General features: G+C 45.7%; 1 protein-coding gene across 6 annotated transcripts in view; it reads left to right on the plus strand.

Annotated features, from left to right (window-relative positions):
• The window catches only part of VPS26B (VPS26 retromer complex component B), a 33,464-nt gene that overhangs the window by 10,884 nt on the left and 4,958 nt on the right, over positions 1–17,622 (plus strand). For 3 of the 6 annotated variants that reach the window (XM_049856533.1, XM_049856531.1, XM_049856532.1), the window contains exons 2-6: positions 4,916–5,072; positions 9,411–9,575; positions 13,119–13,294; positions 15,187–15,329; positions 16,126–16,227. In XM_049856533.1, coding sequence (XP_049712490.1) covers positions 4,916–5,072; positions 9,411–9,575; positions 13,119–13,294; positions 15,187–15,329; positions 16,126–16,227 — 743 coding nt within the window. The remainder of the gene's footprint in view (positions 1–4,915; positions 5,073–9,410; positions 9,576–13,118; positions 13,295–15,186; positions 15,330–16,125; positions 16,228–17,622) is intronic. The other 3 variants (XM_049856535.1, XM_049856536.1, XM_049856534.1) reach the window with 2 other exon arrangements.

The following is a 17,622-nucleotide window of genomic DNA, read 5'->3' on the forward strand; positions in this document are numbered from 1 at the left end:
TAAAAAGTTGATCAATAGCTCTTTGGTAGATACATTTACAATGACAAAAAAAAAAGAGTAGCTGCTGAGGCTTCTTATATACAACCAAAAACCTCATCGGATTTGGTTTCTTGGTTTGGAGGTTTAGGGTCATGGTTTCATCGGACATCCCAGTTAATTGGCCTAATAACATGCTTAGTGCTTCTATTCTACTTCCTAGTTCATTGTGTTGTACCTGGGGTCTTAAAAGCTTGTAAGCGGCCATCCAAGACTCGACAGTTGGTCTCTGTTCACATGTAGCAACAGAGGAGGATGGAGAGTCAGGAATAGAAGGAGGATATGGAATGTGTGGCTAATTGCCTCCATGAACAACTGCCTGCTTTGCCCTGAGACCAGAAGAATTGGATGGTGCCCAGCTACCATCTCTGAATATTTTGATCGAAGATTCTGTAGAAGAATCCTGATCAAAAGGGACAAAATGCAGAACAGAACTTCAAATTCTCTGGACTCTAGACTTTCTGAAGCCAGGGGGGCTGGATGAACCCCTGTAACCATTGCTCTGAGATAATCTTTAAAACTTAAACCAAAAATATCCCCTGAAGTCTTCTTAAAACCAAAGAATAGTTTTGCTTAACTAGAAAAATGTCTGCCTTGAGCATTTTGCTCTTTTAAAAACTATATGGGATCTAAGTCACAACAGCAATTCAAAAGATTAGATAGGAACCTTAGGGGGCAGTGAGTTTATGTTAATGAGGGAGGAGCAACTCAGAAAAGGAGGGTGAGAATGGTAACACAACTTGAAGTAGTTAATCAGTGTCACTGAATTGTACATGTAGAAAAGGTTGAATTGGTGTATGTTTTGCTGTATATATCCTCAACAACAACAGAATAAAAAAAAAATTTAATGGAAAAAAAAAGAAATAACCTATTTTCAGAAGAAGTTAGAACAGTGGTTTTCAAAGTGTGGTCCTTGAACCAGCACCTTAGGCATCCTCTGGGAGCTTGTTGACCTAACCTAACCCATTTCCATCGAGTCGATAAATCCTCAGGCCCACCCTAGACCCACCAAGTCAAAAACACTGTGTTCTAACAAGCCCTCCAGGTGAGTCAGAAGCACACTGAACTTTGAAAAGCACAGTATTTAGAGGAGAGCATAAGCTTAATACTTCTGTCACATTGCTGTTAGGTGCTGCTTAATTGGTTCCAGCTCATATCAACCCTCCGTACAACAGAAGGAAACACTGCCTGGTCCTGCACCACCCTCACAGTCATTATGCTTGAGCCCATTGTTGCAGCTATTGTGCCAAGCCATCTCATTGAGGGTCTTTCTCTTTTTTACTGACCCTATACTTTATGAAGCATGATGTCCTTCTCCAGGGACTAGTCCCTCCTGATAACACATCCAAAGGATGTGAGATAAAGCCTCGCCATCCTTGCTTCTAATGAGCATTCTGGCTATACTTCTTCCAAGACACATTTGTTCGTTCATCTGGCAGTCCATGGTATTTTCAATATTCTTTGCCAACACCATAATTCAAAGGCATCAATTCTTCTTCGATCTTCCTTTTTCCATTTACCGGCTTTCGCATGCATCTGAGGCGATTGAAAACACCATGGCTTGGGTAAGGGGCACCTTCGTCGTTAAAGTGACATCTTTGCTCTTTGACACTTTAAAGAGATCTTTGGCAGCCGATTTGCCCAGTGCAGCTTGTCATTTGATTTTTTGACTGCTGCTTTTATGGGTGTTAATTTTGGATCCCAGTAAAATGAAATCCTTGACAACTTAAATGTTTTCTCCATTTATCATGATGTTGCTTAATGGTCCAGTTGTGAGGATTTTGTTTTCTTTATGTTAAGGTGTAATCCATACTCAAGGCTGTGGTCTTTGATCTTCATCAGTAAGTGCTTCAGGTCCTCTTTTAGCAAGCAAGGTTGTATCATCTGCATTTCACAGGTTGTTAATGAGTCTTCCTCCAATCCTGAAGCTACATTCTTCTTCTTGTAGTCCAGTTTCTCAGGTTATTTGCTCTGCATACAGATTGAATAAGTATGGTGAGAGGATACAACCCAGACGGATACCTTTCCTGATTTTTAACAATTCAGTATCCCCTTGTTCTGTTCGAACTACTCTCGGTCTAAGTACAGGTCCTCATGAGCACAATTAAGTGTTTTGGAATTCCTATTCTTTGCAATGTTATCCATGATTTGTTATCATCCACACAGTCGAATGCCTTTGCATAGTCAATAAAATACAGGTAAACATATTTCTGGTATTCCCTGCTTTCAGCCAAGATCTGTTTGACATCAGCAATTATATCTGTTATTCCATGTCTTCTTCTGAATCCAGCCTGAATTGATGGCAGTTCCCTGTCGGTGTACTGCTGCAGCCGCTTTTGAATGATCTCCAGCAAAATTTTACTTGTGTGTGATATTAATGATATGGTTCAATAACTTCCACATTCTATTGGGTCATCTTTCTTTGGAATGGGCACAAATATGGACCTATTCCAGTTGATTGGCCAGGTAGCTGTCTTCCAAATTTCTTGGCATAGATGAGTGAGTGCTTCCTACACTGCCTGTGTTTGTTGAAACATCTCAGTTGCTATTGCATCAATTCGTGGAGCCTTGTTTTTCACCACTGCCTTCAGTGCAGCTTGGAATCCTTCAATACTAACAGTTCTTGATCATATGCTACCTCCTGAAATGGTTGAACGGCGACCAATTTGTTTTGGTGACTCTGTGTATTCCTTCCATCTTCTTTTGGTGCTTCCTGCGTCGTTTAGTATTTTCCCTGTAGAAACCTTCAGTATTGCAACTCAAAGCTTGAATTTTTTTCTTCATTTCTTTCAGCTTGAGAAATGCTGAGCAGGTTCCTCCCTTTCAGTTTTCTATCTCCACGTTTTTGCTCATTTCATTATATACTTTGTCTCCTTGAACTGCCCTTTGAAATCTTTTGTTCAGCTGGTTTGCTTCATCATTTCTTCCATTTGCTTTCACTACTCTGTGTTCAAGAGCAAATTTCTCTGACATCTATTTTGGTCCTTTGTTTCCTGTCTTTAATGACCTCTTGCCTTCTTCATGTATGATGTCCTTGATGTCATTCCAGAGCTCATGTGGTCTTTGGTTGTTATTGTTCAATGAGTCAAATCTATTCTTGAAATAATCTCTAAATTCAGGTCAGATATACTCAAGGTTGTACTTTGGCTCTGGTGGACTTGTTTTAATTTCTTCAGCTTCAGCTTGAACTTGCATACGAGCAATTGATAGTCTGTTCCACAGTCAGCCCCTGGCCTTGTTCTGACTGATAATATTGAGCTTTTCCATTGTTTCCTTCCACAGATGTAGTCAGTTTGATTCCTGTGTGTTCCATCTGGCGAGGTCCACGTGTATAGTCACCGTTTATGTTGTTGAGAAGAAGTTGTTGGTCTTGCACATTCAGTCATCCAGTCTCTGGGATCGTTTCTGTCACCAGGGCCATATTTTCCAACTATTGATCCTTCTTCATTTCCAGCTTTTGTATTCTAATCACCAGTAATTATGAATGCATCTTGATTGCAACTTTGATCCATTTCAGACTGCAAAAGTTAGTAAAAATCTTCAATTTCTATATCTTTGGCCTTAGTGGTTGGTGTGTAATTTTTTGGTGTGTAAATAGTTATATTAACTGATCTTCTTTGTAGGCATATGGATATTATGTGACACCATTCCTCTTCAATTTGTCATTTCCGGCATAGTAGAGGATAAGCTTGTCCAATTCAAAATGGCCAATTCCAGCCCATTTCAGTTCACTAATGCCTAGGTAATCAATGTTTATGCATTCCATTTCATTTTTGACGACTTCCAATTTTTCTAGATTCATACTTTGTACATTCGATGTTCATATTATTAATGGATATTTGTAGCTGTTTCTTCTCATTTTGAGTCGCGCCACATCAGCAGATGAAGGTCCCAAAAGCTTTACTCCATCCCCATCACTAAGGTCGACTCTACTTTGAGGAAGCAGCTCTTCCCCAGTCATATTCTGAGTGCCTTCCAACCCGAGAGGCTCATCTTCCAGCACTGTATCAGACAGTGTTCCACTGCTATTCATAAGGTTTTCACTGGCCAATTTTTTTAGAAGTAGGTTGCCAGGTCCTTTTTCCTAGTCTGTCTTAGTCTGGAAACTCTGCTGAAACCTGTCCACAATTGATGGCTCTGCTGGTGTTCTAAATGCCAGTGACATAGCTTCCAGCATCACAGCAACACTCAAGCCTCCACAGTACAACAAACTGACAGATGACTGGTGGTTTCAAAAGTTAGGAATGTTAAAAAAAAAAAAGTTGTTTAAATAAATGTGCTGTTTTTGATGACTGCATTGGTTTCCTGTTGTTACTGTTAGCTGCTGTCGTCAGCCTGTGACTCATGGCAACCCTGTGTGTTACAGAGTAGACCTGCTACATAGGATTTTCTTGACTGTAATCTGTATGGAAGCAGATAACTAGGCCTTTCTGGTGCAGAGCCACTGGGTGGGCTCAAACTGCCAACCTTTGAGTTAGCAGCAGATCACAGGCAGCTTGCATCACCCAGACTTTTTATGGCTTCCCTGCAAATCCCTTAATAAGTCCTGTCCTTATGTCCTGGAGCAAGGTTAGATCGGGCTCTTTCTATGCTACTGGATTTGATGCCATAAAACAGAGGGGTACTTGGGAAGGGGGATGGTAGGGAGACCAGTATTTGGGGAAAACAGTGAAGAAGGACTAGGGTGTCTGGAAAAGAGAGGGAGTCCAAAAACAAGGCTAGAAAGGGTCTGTTTTTTTAGGGGAAGTCCTTACCATTAGTGGATTGAGAAGGCACTGATGAAAGTCTTTCCTTCGAGAGGTTCCTCCCAGCCTAGTGCACTTTCACTGGCCCCACGTGGCTCAAGTCCTGATAGACGAGGGTGATGCTCTCTCTCCAGAACTCTACTACGACCGCGGGAACCACCATGAGTTTGTGTCCCTGGTGAAGGACCTGGCCCGGCCCGGAGAGATCACCCAGTCGCAGGCCTTTGACTTTGAATTCACGCACGTGGAGAAGCCGTATGAATCCTACACAGGGCAGAATGTGAAGCTACGGTAAGTTGTGTCCACCTCTTCCCCACGCTTGCCCAGGAACCTGCCATGTGGATAAGGACCTGAGGCTGTCCTCACTTCTGGGGAATCTCTCTATGGGTATTGGATCAGCGGGCAGAAGGAAGAGAGCTGGGAGCAGTGCTGTGCTGGTAACTGTTTAATGACTGGCTCTCTGAGAGAAAGAAAACCTGGCTGGAAGCATTTCCCACTATGGCCAGTTGCACAGTACCAGCGTGACATCCCTGAGCACAAGAGCTCGGAAGAGATGTGCATGGGCACCGTGATATACCATTACCATCATGCAGATACACTAGACATAATGCACTCGTGAGCATAAACCAAAACCAAACCAGTTTTGGTTTGAACCCCTGCCAAGAATTTGTCTTTCCACCCCCAGATATACTGAATCAGAATCTACATTTTAACAGGATCCCCAGGTGATTCTTACGTATAATTTCCTGGGAACTTGTTAGAAATACAGATTCTCAGCAGGAGTTCCATCCAGAAGGGATGGGTTTGAAGCCCTGAGTCAAGTTGATTCTGACTCATAGTGACCCTTTAGGACAGAGTAGAACTGTTCCATAGAGTTTTCAAGGCTTTAATCTTTATGGAAGCAGACTACCACATCTTCTCCTGCAGAGTAGTTGGTAGGTTCAGACCACTGACCTTTCTGTTAGGAGCAGAGTACTTAACTCCTGCAACACCAGGGCTTCTCTCATGAGCATAAAACCAAAAAACCCATTGTTGTCAGGTCAATTCCAACTCATAGCGACCCTACAAGACAGAGTAAAACTGCCCCGTAGGGTTTTCAAGGAGGGGCTGGTAGATTCGAACTGCCGGCCTTTTGGTTAGCTGCCGAGCTCTTAACCACTGGGCCACCAGAGCTTCCTCAGAGCATAGGTAACCATAAAAAGTAGCAAAATAATTAGGAATTGATGTGTTTGAGTATGTCTTACCATTGTTTTTCATGTAACTCACTTGTAAGTTTGTATAGTTTAATGTCAAACAGTAGCTATATTTAACAACAGGTGTCAGATTCTTGAAACCCTCATAGATGGCTGTCATGAATTGGCAGAGCTGGCGCACACAGGCTCCGGCTCCAGCCTGCCCTTGGCTGGGTGTCGGAGGTGCGGCTCCTCAGTCCAGCTCTGCCGCACCGTTAGCAGCATGATCTCGAGCAGTTTTTCGATGCTCTGTAACTCACCTTTCTCACTGGAAAATGGGTAATAGATTTGGATTCTAATTCTAGATCTGTCCTGTCCATCTCTCCAGGGTGGTGAGGAAACAGTGCGTAGTATAATGTGGTAAGTTCTTTGAAAATTAATAAGTGCATTGTAAGTATGTGGGGTTATTTTTATTGTTCCAGTGTTGGAGACTCCCAAGGTAGGGACTGATTCCAGGGCCTCTGGGTAAAAAAAAAAAAATGCCGAGTATCTGTGACTGCCTAGGTCAAGTCCCAGGGTGATGTGCCACGCTGGATGAAGCAAACGTCCTACACTGCTCTGGACACCTGATGCTGGCTGCATGTATCTCATGATGTCAGCTCGTTGTCATCACCTGAAGGCCTGGTGTAGGAAGGCCTGGAGACCATGGCAACACTGTTCTTTTTTCTCCCTGGTCTCCTTTTCCATCAGAACAGATTTTGTGGGCTCTGCTTTGTAACTTTTTGCAGGGAGGTCTGTTTTAAATCTTTGCAGAGAGATTAGTCCCCCTAGAGACAGTGTTTCATAACTGTACTTAGAGAAAGGAGCAGAGGCGAGCTTGCTGTGGGGTTTCTTATTAATTTTATTTTTTGCAGTGGATTGTCTTAAGTATTTTTATGTCAGAAAGAAGTGTTGCTGTCAAAATTAGGTGAAGACTATAGGATTTGTGTTGAGAGAAGGCACTAAAGAAGAGAAAACCAGCTAAGGAAGTTTAAAAAAAAAAGGAAGTTTAGAAGATATAAATTCCAGACTAAGAATTTGTGTCCTACCTCACAGTCAGAGGGAAACACAAGAAGCTGGTGTGGGGCTTACCTTTGTTTTAGGTAGAGGAATGGTTCTTTTGGAAGATTAATTTAGATTCTATATGTAGCATTTGATGAATGGGAAGAGCGGAGACAAAAAATGGAGGCTCTTCTGAGGCCCTAAGGGTTTTGCTTTCTTGGACACAATAGGAACAGGCAGAAAGTGAGGAAGTTAATAGACACCAGCAGAATTTACGATGACTGGAGACTGGCGGCAGTGCAGATGAAGCCTGAGGGCTGTCAAGAGGAAGGGATGATTTGGAGATAAGATGATCTACCCAATCCTAGAAATGAGTTTGAGGCACTGACAAAATAGAGAGGTGAGAAGTTCACCAGACAGTTGAAATGCAAGCCTGGCGCTCAGGCCCAAGGGAAAACTCAGAAAGGTACACTCGGGAGGCATCTGCTCAAAGGCAATAATAGGTAAGCTTTTTGAGAATGAGGAGAGCCCAGAGAGAAGTATCAGGACCAACAGGATCGGGGTAACATCCTCTTGGTGGGTGGCCAGGGGAAGGGTCTTTCAAGGAAGAAGGAAGAGTTTTATGTCTAATGCAGAACTGACACTAAGAAAAAAGCTATGGGTTTGGCAGCCAGGAGGCCATGTGTTACCTTCAGGGAGTGGTGTCTGTTGGGGGGGGATCAGAAGATAGGGGTCAAGGGCAGCAATGGTGAGGAAGATGCAGCAGTTAGAGCTGCATCTAGTGACAGCCAGCCCTGAAAGAAAACAGTGTGGTTGGCCTAGAGTGCTGAGCCCCCAAGAGTATTTTTGGGATTGGTGAGTTCTAAACCTTTTATAAGCCCAAGGAAGAAACCTTCAGCAGGAGAGAGATTGAGTATGTAGATAAAATTGGAAAAATTCGAGGATCAAGGTGCAGAAAACTGATTATCAACAAGGCTTCCACCTTAGAACCACTTGGGAAACTTTAAAAAGCATTGATGCATGAGCCCCTCTTCAGACAACTAAGTGCCGGGTGTGCCTGGGCACCAGGGTGGCTCTGAAGGTCTTGAGAAATAAGGTGTTGTTAGAGGAGACGAGTGAGGATGCCGACCTTTCCAGGCCCTGGGTGTACACCATGAGGCAGAGAAGGGACTGGAATGGCCCACATCCGCTCGGTAGATGGAAGGCAGTGTCTTCTACCAGGGCGAGAAGGGCAGGCTTGGGAGCCTGAGCCCTGAGAAAAGGGTTTGGAACAAATATTTTGGGGAGTGTGACAGGGATGTTGCTCAGATGAATACAAGGATCACCCAGAAGCAGTCAGTGCCATGCCGCATAGCAGCCCAAGTGGGAGCCGATTGCGTAGCATGTTTTTATAACTTTCTCCAGTAATGCTTATTGATATGTGCAGGGGTTAACCAAGTTTTATGTAGAAGCAAAGTCGTTAAAGCGGTGTTTTCCCCCTGGTTCAGTATTCGTGTAGAGTTAGTTCATGGAGACAGGGATGCTGGGCAGGCAACAATAAGATGGCCGGCCTTGGAGGCTAGGCTTGGCATAGGAAACCCTTCAAGGGCCACAGCTGTTTCCTTCTAGCTTGTGCCCGACCACAGGAGCACCCTCCCCAAGTACTGCAGGTTCTGCCAGACCCTGTTACTCAAACAAGCCAGGTTCTTTCATACCTCTAGGTTTTCCAGGAATGCCTTTCTCTCCCTCCCTGTAGCCTTGATTTCTGTATCTCAATTAGCACTTTCCATGTGTTCTATTTTTTTCTGTTTGTCCATCTACTTCAACGGACTGTGAGCTTCCCAAGACACTGTATCTTATTAATCCTATGCCTGGCACAGTGTTTGGCTCAGTAAATGTTTGCTGAATGAATTTGGTGACTTTAATGTCTCTAGTTCCTATTCCCTCCTTTAACTGTGAGGAACTTTTAAAATGCTTGTTGATTATATAATTTTTAAATAAATGGGTGTGCAAATATGCAAATGAGACAGATCCCTGCACTCAAAGAGCTAGCAGTTAGTTAGAAATAAAATAAAACCTGTACACGAATACATCGTCAAACATGCAAGTGCCCCGGAAGGCATACAAATGACATACTTTGGAGTATAGGGCAGAGACATCACTCTCACATCTAGCAGGGTCCTTAACCCAGAGTCATGGGCTCCGAAAAGGGATTTGAGGGAAGGGTCTTTGAACTCCCTGGAATTGTAATGGCAAAATTGTCTATTTAGGTGCATGTGTGCATTTTTTTCTGGGAGGTAGGTCTGTAGAGGTCAATTTTCAAAGGGATACCAAGACCCAATGTAAGGAATTTTCTCAAGAAGGTCAAGTTTGTGCCTATATCTGGGCAGCATCTGGAGACTAGAACTGCTCATTAATGTTGGTCCACCTCCTACAGGTATTTCCTTCGAGCCACCATCAGCCGCCGCCTCAATGATGTTGTCAAAGAGATGGACATTGTCGTTCACACACTCAGCACATACCCAGAGCTGAACTCTTCCATCAAGATGGAAGTTGGGATTGAGGACTGTCTGCACATTGAGTTTGAGTACAATAAATCCAAGTAAGTGTCCTGGGCCCCTAGGTTGTAGAGTAATTATCTAGGGAAGTTAAGCTAGGACTAAATCAGAATGCAAACTGATAGAGCCTCATAACCAGGATGATTCATAGTGGCTGCAGTGGGTAGACCACAGAAACAATACGGTGAGTATGTGTTGGAGGCTGGCTACAGGTAGATTGACCAGGAAGTAAAAATTTTGTTTTAGTTCAACTGAGCTATGCTAGATTAGGAGCCCTGGTGGTGCAGTGGTTATGATCTTGGCTGTTAGATTAAGAAGGTAAACATTATATCATGTTTTTCCAAGTAAGCTAAACTAATTTTAAGATTATTTGTTTTGGATTCTAGGTACACCTATTTCCCTCTACTGATGAAAATAATGTCAGATTCTGTTCCCATTCCTTATCATTTGTTTCCTGCATGCATTATGTCTTCAAAACAAAGTGACAAAAGCAAACACTGACCGTGGTTTGTAGCTCCTTCTCTGAACTAAAATAAGTTGTAGCCAGAAGCACCTGATGCATTGTTAGAAAGGTCTTAAAATAACTTTATTTTAACTGGAAAGCTGGGAAGCCATGTATGTTTTAAAATATATTCCATGTTAGAAAATTAAAATACTTCTTAATTGAAAGCATCTTTCTTTTGAATGTAATACCAAACCGAAACCCATTGGCATCGAGTCGATCCCGACTCATAGTGACCTTTTAGGACAATGTAGAACTGCCCCATAGGGTTTCCAGGGCTGTAAATCTTTACAGAAGCAGACAGCCACATCTTTCTCCCACGGAGCAGCTGGTAGGTTCGAACCACGGGCCTTTCGGTTAGCAGTTGAGCGCTTAAACACTGCGCCACCAGGACTCCTTTTGAATATAATGCATTCCGGAATATGTTTGAAAATCAAATATTCAATAGTAAGAGGGACATTCTATTAACAGGGAGCTACAAAAAAATTACGAAATTTCTAATTAGGGCTTGTACTATGCTACCCCTTCGAACCCGATATCCAGAGGCTCAGGGTAGTGGAAATTGGCCCAGATGTTTCCCCTCTGAAGGGGTTGGGAACAGATTTGTTTTAAACAAGGAGCATACTTAGTACCTAGAATAGAAGTGAAGGAAAGGTGTATTGTTCCCCCTGTTACCTGAGACCAAGCAAGACCCCAATAAAATGCCCACTGTAACCCAGAACTGCCCCTGCTGGGCCCCCTCCCTTGGCCTGCCCCCCACCTGTGGAATGTAGGGGTGGGATAATATGGGAGGGGGTTGATCTAGGCCTGGTAATGGGAAATGTAAGTGAACAGACTTCATACCCCTTTATCCTCATGGTCTCAGGGCCCTGTGTGGTCCTGCCATGAAGGAGCCACCAAAGTGGCTGCCACAGATGCCCCGCCCACCTGGTGAAGTCAGTGCCACCTTGTCAGAGCTCAGAATAATCATTAGTCAGCAATATATGCATGTTGCCTGTAGCCACTGAGTTGATGCTGACTCATAGCAACCCTATAGGACAGAGTAGAACTGCCCCATGGGGTTCTAAGGAGCAGCTGGTGGATTCGAACTGCCAACCTTTTGGTTAGCAGCTGAGCTCTTAACCACTGAGCCACCAGGCCTCCAGTCAGCAATGTACAGAATGCTAAATTTGGTAGATAAAAGGCATTTTTATTTTTGTTGTGTGTGGTTGAATTAGTTCCGACTCATAGCAACGTTGTGACAGAGTAGAACTGCCCCACAGGATTTCCTAGGCTGTAATTTTTATTTTTTTTAATTTTTATGGGAGCAGATTGCCAAGTCATTTCTTCCACAGGGCGGCTGGTGGGTTTGAACCCCAAATCTTTCAGTTAGCAGTGGAGAGCTTAACCATGGCACCACCAAAGCTCCTAAAAGTCATTTTAAGGGTCTGTATATAATGTGCAAGAGAGTCAGGGACTGCACATTTCCAGACTCTGGTGCTGTCCTGGCAGAGCTGACTGCACTAAGTGAAAGTCATGATTCTGTGATGCAGCAGGAAGAGCACAGTCCCCAAGACACAGTACCACTGAAGGCGTCGGTTAAGGTCAGACGGCACTAACAGTTTTTGTACTTCGGATTTCTCATCTGAGAACTGAAGGGCTTGGACCAGATGTATGAGCTTCAAACAAAGGGGCTGCCACAGACAGTATGGAGGAGGAGCAGGGAAGGAGGAGAGCAGCTCTTTTATCTATGGTGTATTTGTTAAGCTTTTGTGTAAGATTCCTCGCAGAATAATGGAAGCTTTTGGTCTATTTACGTTTAAAGACCCCTAGAGTCTATGATCTCTAAGCAGCCTCAGATATAATGTAAGGGTCCTAACCAAAAACCCAACCCATTGCCATTGAGTCTATTCTGACTCATAGCCACCCTGTAGGACAGAGTAGAACTGCCCCAACGGGGTTTCCAAGGCTGTACATCTTTACGGAGGCAGACTGCCACATCTTTCTCCCGCAAACTTGTTGCTTTTATAAGTGTTCTTAAGTTACCTACTCGTAGTGTCTGCAGTCTTCCTAATTACAATGTAAGCAGAAGGTGGTATGAAATAGTGGGGAGAGCACAGTCCTGGGAGTTAGGGACCTGGGCTCACACCTGTCTCTACTCCCTATTCAAGTCCTGGTTCACATTATTTATCCTCTTTGAACTTCCATTTCTTCACCTGTGATGTAAGGAAATTAAATTCTAAAGTCCCTGCCAACATTCACGTCCTATGACTCTAAGTTTTAGGTTTAAAGGTTGTGCTATTTTCCTACCATGTGTAATATAGGGCTATGTACATTCAGACTGCCAGTCTTACTGACCCAAAGATAAAAGGTCAAAGGATCAGAAAGGGTTATGAAATACGACTGAATTCCTCACAGGTCACAGAGCACGAGCACTGCTGAGAAGAGCCCAGGGAGTTTTGATTTACTTACTGCTCCTGCCTGTCCTTCTGTTAGGTCCAAGCAGACAGGTCCTGTCTGCTGCAAGCCATCTAGACTGAGTTCCTAAAAGACATGTGGAGATTAGCGAGAAAGGGGAAGACCCGGTCTCTCAGTACATTACTGCTTGCCGTCAAGTCGATTCTGACTCATAGTGACCCTGTAGGACAGGAGAACTGCCCCATAGGGTTTTCAAGGAGCAGCTGATGGATTTGAACTGCCGACCTTTTGGTTAGCAGCCGAGCTCTTAACCACTGTGCCACCAGGGCTCCCTCAGTACATTAGAATATCTAAAAACACATATACAAATACAAACAGTAGAAAGGAAGTAAACCCTTGAGAAGGCAGAGTAGGTGAACAAACATGATCCTTCCTGGAAGGGAAGCAACCTTCAGGGAAAACTTCCTTTGAGTTGGATGGGATGGAAGGATGGGAGACTCAGGTAAGGAATATACTGGGAAACCACTGCAACAGCAGTGCAAGCGGGAAGGTGGGTGGGTTTGTGCTGCAGCTCTACCTTTAGACAACACACAGGGCAGTACACCACTGAAACCAAACTGGCAGGTAAAGGTGTTGAGGGCCAGCCCCTGATCAGACACCTTGGTTCCTTCAACTTTCTTTTCCCCAGATACCACTTGAAAGATGTCATTGTAGGGAAGATATACTTCCTGCTGGTGCGGATCAAGATTAAGCACATGGAGATAGATATCATCAAGCGGGAGACAACTGGAACTGGCCCCAATGTTTATCATGAGAATGACACCATCGCCAAATATGAGATCATGGACGGGGCACCCGTGAGAGGTGAGTTCCTGGCCCCAAAACTGGGCAGAAAGCCTCAGCCCCCATTCCTGTTCTCCCAGGATGCGTCATAGAATTTTGGAGAGGCCTGGGGGGTTGTACCTTTCAAGTTGGATTTCCCCTTAGCCTGTAATTCCTTAATCTCTGGTGGTGCAGTGTGGACCCCAGGACAGAGGAAGAGGTGCGGGCTGAGTCTGTGAAGTGTCAGGGCCCACCCAGCTTCACCAGAGCAGCTCTCCTCAGGCCTAGTCTTTCGGTTGGGCTTGCACAAAGATTTTACTTCAGGAGTTATGCCTATTAAAAAATGCTTAATGATTGAAAAGTACTGGTCTAGCAGATATTTTGGACATTTTGCTATTTTTTAGCATACTGACATTCTGATACCATTTGCTACTTGAGAGCCAGAGATTAACGCATAATCCTCATTTTTTTCAGGTAATACAAAAAAAAAAAACTAAACCCATTGCCCTCAAGTTGATTCCAACTCATAGCGACCCTGTAGGTAATACCAGCTCTGGTGAAACAATTCATTCACTGAGTGTGAATGAGCACCACTGTATACTCTGCCCAGCAGTACTAGGTACTGAAGAGAGCTCCTGGATTTAGAGACAGCCCCCTCCCCTGATGGAGCTAATGTTGTATCGGAGATGAGTGGAGCTGAAAACCGTGTAATTATTTGGGAGTGACAATCATTTATGTTCTTCACTGGGTCTGCAGCAATAGATGAAAAAGAGTATCTTTTCCTTTTGAAGTGCTTGCCCTTCCCAGGTTCTGTTCCATTTATGCCCAGTCTGTCCCTGTGGAAGGTGTGTCACAGCTTAAGCAGCCTGCAACACTGCGGATGCTGACAGCAGATTCTTGGGGGGTGGGGACCCAGCCCTCCTGACTCCCGACGTTCCATTTTCTTACCAGCTGTGCAAGTACTGTCAACAGTCATTTTTCCTGTAGGAATGAGGCACCAAGAGAAACACTAACAAAACAAAATAATTAAAAAATCATTTATATTTAGCTGTAGACTACACTGTAGGCTTGGCCTTTCTCAGTGGAATTACTGCCCAAATTTTGTTCCACCTATTGGGGATGGGAAGAGGAGCCCTGGTGGTGCAGTGGTTAAAGCATTCATCTGCTAACCAGAAGGTTGGTAGTTTGAACCCACTAGCTGCTCCACAGGAGAAAGACATGGCAGTCTGCTTCCATAAACATTTACAGCCTTGGAAACCCCATGGGGCAGGCTCTTCTGTCCTGTAGGGTCACTATGAGTCAGAATCAACTGAACAGCAGTGGGATTGGCTTTGATTATACTGGAAAGGTACAATGTTAGAGCTGGAAGGGTCCTAAAATATTACACAGTCTGATTCCAGAGTTCTCCAAATAAGGAAATTAAGGTCCAGAGAAAGGGACAGACTTACTCAGAAGTCATACTGCTGGTTAGTGAAGAACTGGGGCCAGAGTGAGGATTTTTTCTTTCCCAGACCCTGCACCATCATGCCAATCCATTGTATTTGGGGGGCATATGCCAGTTAGGGGTGGAGAGAGGTGGCAGTGAAATTGCTGGGTGACATGGTGAGTGAGCTGGGTTTTGACAGTTGCCTCTTGAAAACCCAGTAACTGGACACATTGTATGTGATTAAAAGATGCTTGACAGTATCTCTGTGTTGCTAATACTCATGGCTACTCATTGGTCTGTGTGAGGACACTAAGAAGAGGCGGTTTACCTGGGGTGGAGCTGGAGAGTCATGTTTCTGCTTCAGAAACCACTGGGCAGCAGAAGCCTTTGCCTTAGCATCCCGTGCCATGCTCTGGGCACCCTTGCTGTGGTCAGAGAGCACCTTGGCATAAGGTCAAGGGGGCCCCTCTGCCATTGCCGCCTCTCTCTTTGCCTGTCACCCTGACAGGCGAGTCCATCCCGATCCGGCTCTTCCTGGCAGGCTACGAGCTCACCCCCACCATGCGAGACATTAACAAGAAGTTCTCAGTGCGCTATTACCTCAACCTGGTGCTGATTGACGAGGAAGAACGGCGCTACTTCAAACAGCAGGTGAGGCCTGGGACACAGGCCCTGGGCACCCTGGGAAAAAAAACCCTGGGAAGCAACTGGAAATGCGGAAGATCAGGTCCCGCCCCGACAGACTCAGCAGGATGGCCCTGGGAGAGAGCCCTTAGGTTCTGTGCCACTTGTAGTTTTACCATGAAGTGGAAATGTCAGGTCATCCAGAGTCCCACAGCAAGCATGAGGCTCCCTCTTGATACCCAGGGTCTGTTCCTGGGGCCTTAGCCCGCAGCTGTCCTCCCCTTCGTGTTCAGCCATCAGGAGCCCTGTGACAGGGAGGTACGAGTAGCTGCTGTGACAGGGAGGTAGAAGTAGCTGCTGTGTCGGGGAGGTTGGAGTAGCCACTGTGACGGGGAGGTAGAAATAGCCACTGTGACGGGGAGGTATGAGTGGCCACTGTGACAGGGAGGTACGGGTAGCTGCTGTGTTAGGGTGGTAGGAATAGCTGCTGTGTCGGGGAGGTACAAGTAGCCGCTGTGACGGGGAGGTACGAGTAGCCGCTGGGACGGAGGTGGGAGTGGCCGCTGTGACAGAGAGGTACAAGTAGCCTCTGGGACAGGGAGGAACGAGTAGCTGCTGTGTCAGGGAGGAACAAGTAGCTGCTCTCCTTGGAGACAGAAAACCAGAGCTTGTTGCCTACAACTTCCTGGGAGAAAGTCAGAGGCCCCTGGGAAGCCCATCCCTACCCCTGCCCCGTCCATGGGAGAAAGTCGGGGGCCCCTGGGAAGCCCATCCCTACTCCCACCTCCTCTTACAGTGCTGTGTTGCCCCCCTAATCCTGCAGGAAGTGGTGTTGTGGCGGAAGGGTGACATCGTGCGGAAGAGCATGTCCCACCAGGCAGCCATCGCCTCACAACGCTTCGAGGGCACAGCCTCCCTGGGTGAGGTGCGGACCCCCAGCCAGCTGCCCAACAACAACAGCAGGCAGTGAGGCCCAGGGCAAAGGCGCTGGTGGGCCTCTACCCCAGCACCCCATCTACCAAACACCAGCGGCTAGAGGGGGCGGGGAAGAAGGGTGTGCGCTCAGCTGACCCGTTACATGCAACCTGAAAAAAAAATCATGTTTTTGACTTAAATTCTTTTCTCCGAAGAACCTAAGGGGCTTGGTTGGGAAGCAGACTTCGTGGGAGTCTGTGGCTGAGGTGGGGGGAGCTGGTCTCTCCCTAAGGAAGAAGAGCCTTCTGTTGAGGCCTCCCACAGGACCACCTCACGTCTGATAGAAGAGCAGAGAGCGGGCACCTTTGTTCCTGTCCCTCCGTGCTTCCTGACACAGGACCTCAACATGTCTTGAGATTTCTGAGTTGCAAAAAGGGACCAGGGCAGTCACATCTTATACTCCCTCTGCTGTCCCTGAGGTGGCCTGCCTCATCCAAAGTGGTAGGGGAGACTCAAGATAGGAGGCTGCCTCCTTGGGTGTCTTGGATGTGGTGCTTTCAAGTCCCCACAAGCCACTTCCTTGCTAGCCTTTCTCTTAGAGCAGGGACCCAGACACCTCCCTCCTCCATCTTCACTGGGTTCTTGGCAACAACATCTTAGGACAGAAGCCTGTGGGACGGCATTGGAAGACTGTCCCCTCATCTGTGAGACACCCTGGGGTCAATGTGGTAGACAGTCACAGGGTTGAAAATAAGAGGCTGGGCCCCGGCGCCCACAAGGAAACATCAAAGCTTGGTAATCCCGCCTTTACCACAGAACTCCCATTTTTCAGCCCTGGGGCCTGGGCTGGTTTAGGATGTTAGTCTAAGCGCCCCAACAAGCCCAAAACAAGGGTGTGTTCCCTTTAGGAAGAGCTAGGGGAGGAGCCTGGAGTCCTTACTTCCCCAAGAGTGGATCCTCATCACTCCTTGCTTTCCTTTTAGTTTCTGGAAATTGAAGCATGGGTTCAAACACTTGGAAATTCTGTTCCCATTCCTGCCCCGAGCCCATTACCCCTCTTCCCACAAGCTGAGGGCAGGAGGGGAGGGCCTCCACTACAATTTCAAAATAATCTGCTTGCCAAATTTTGTCTTCATCTTCATCAGTTGACTGACCAGAATTTAGGACCACTGTATGTTTTGTTTAAAGACATATACAAAAGCCCCCGTGAGGATTGTTCTGCTAGGGAAGAGGGCCGTTTTCCCGCTACTGCACTGTGCTCTGGCCTGTCGTAGTAAAGGTGTTCACTTTCCTTTCCTGCCTTGTCTGGAAATGACCAGAAATTACTCGTATTGGCCTTCCTTCCCTTATAGAAAGACCAAGCAGATGCCACTGACCAATTAGTACAGTATTTGGTGGTCTGAGT

This window comes from Elephas maximus, chromosome 17 (assembly GCF_024166365.1).
Source record: "Elephas maximus indicus isolate mEleMax1 chromosome 17, mEleMax1 primary haplotype, whole genome shotgun sequence".
In the NCBI taxonomy this organism is placed as follows: Eukaryota; Metazoa; Chordata; class Mammalia; order Proboscidea; family Elephantidae; genus Elephas; species Elephas maximus.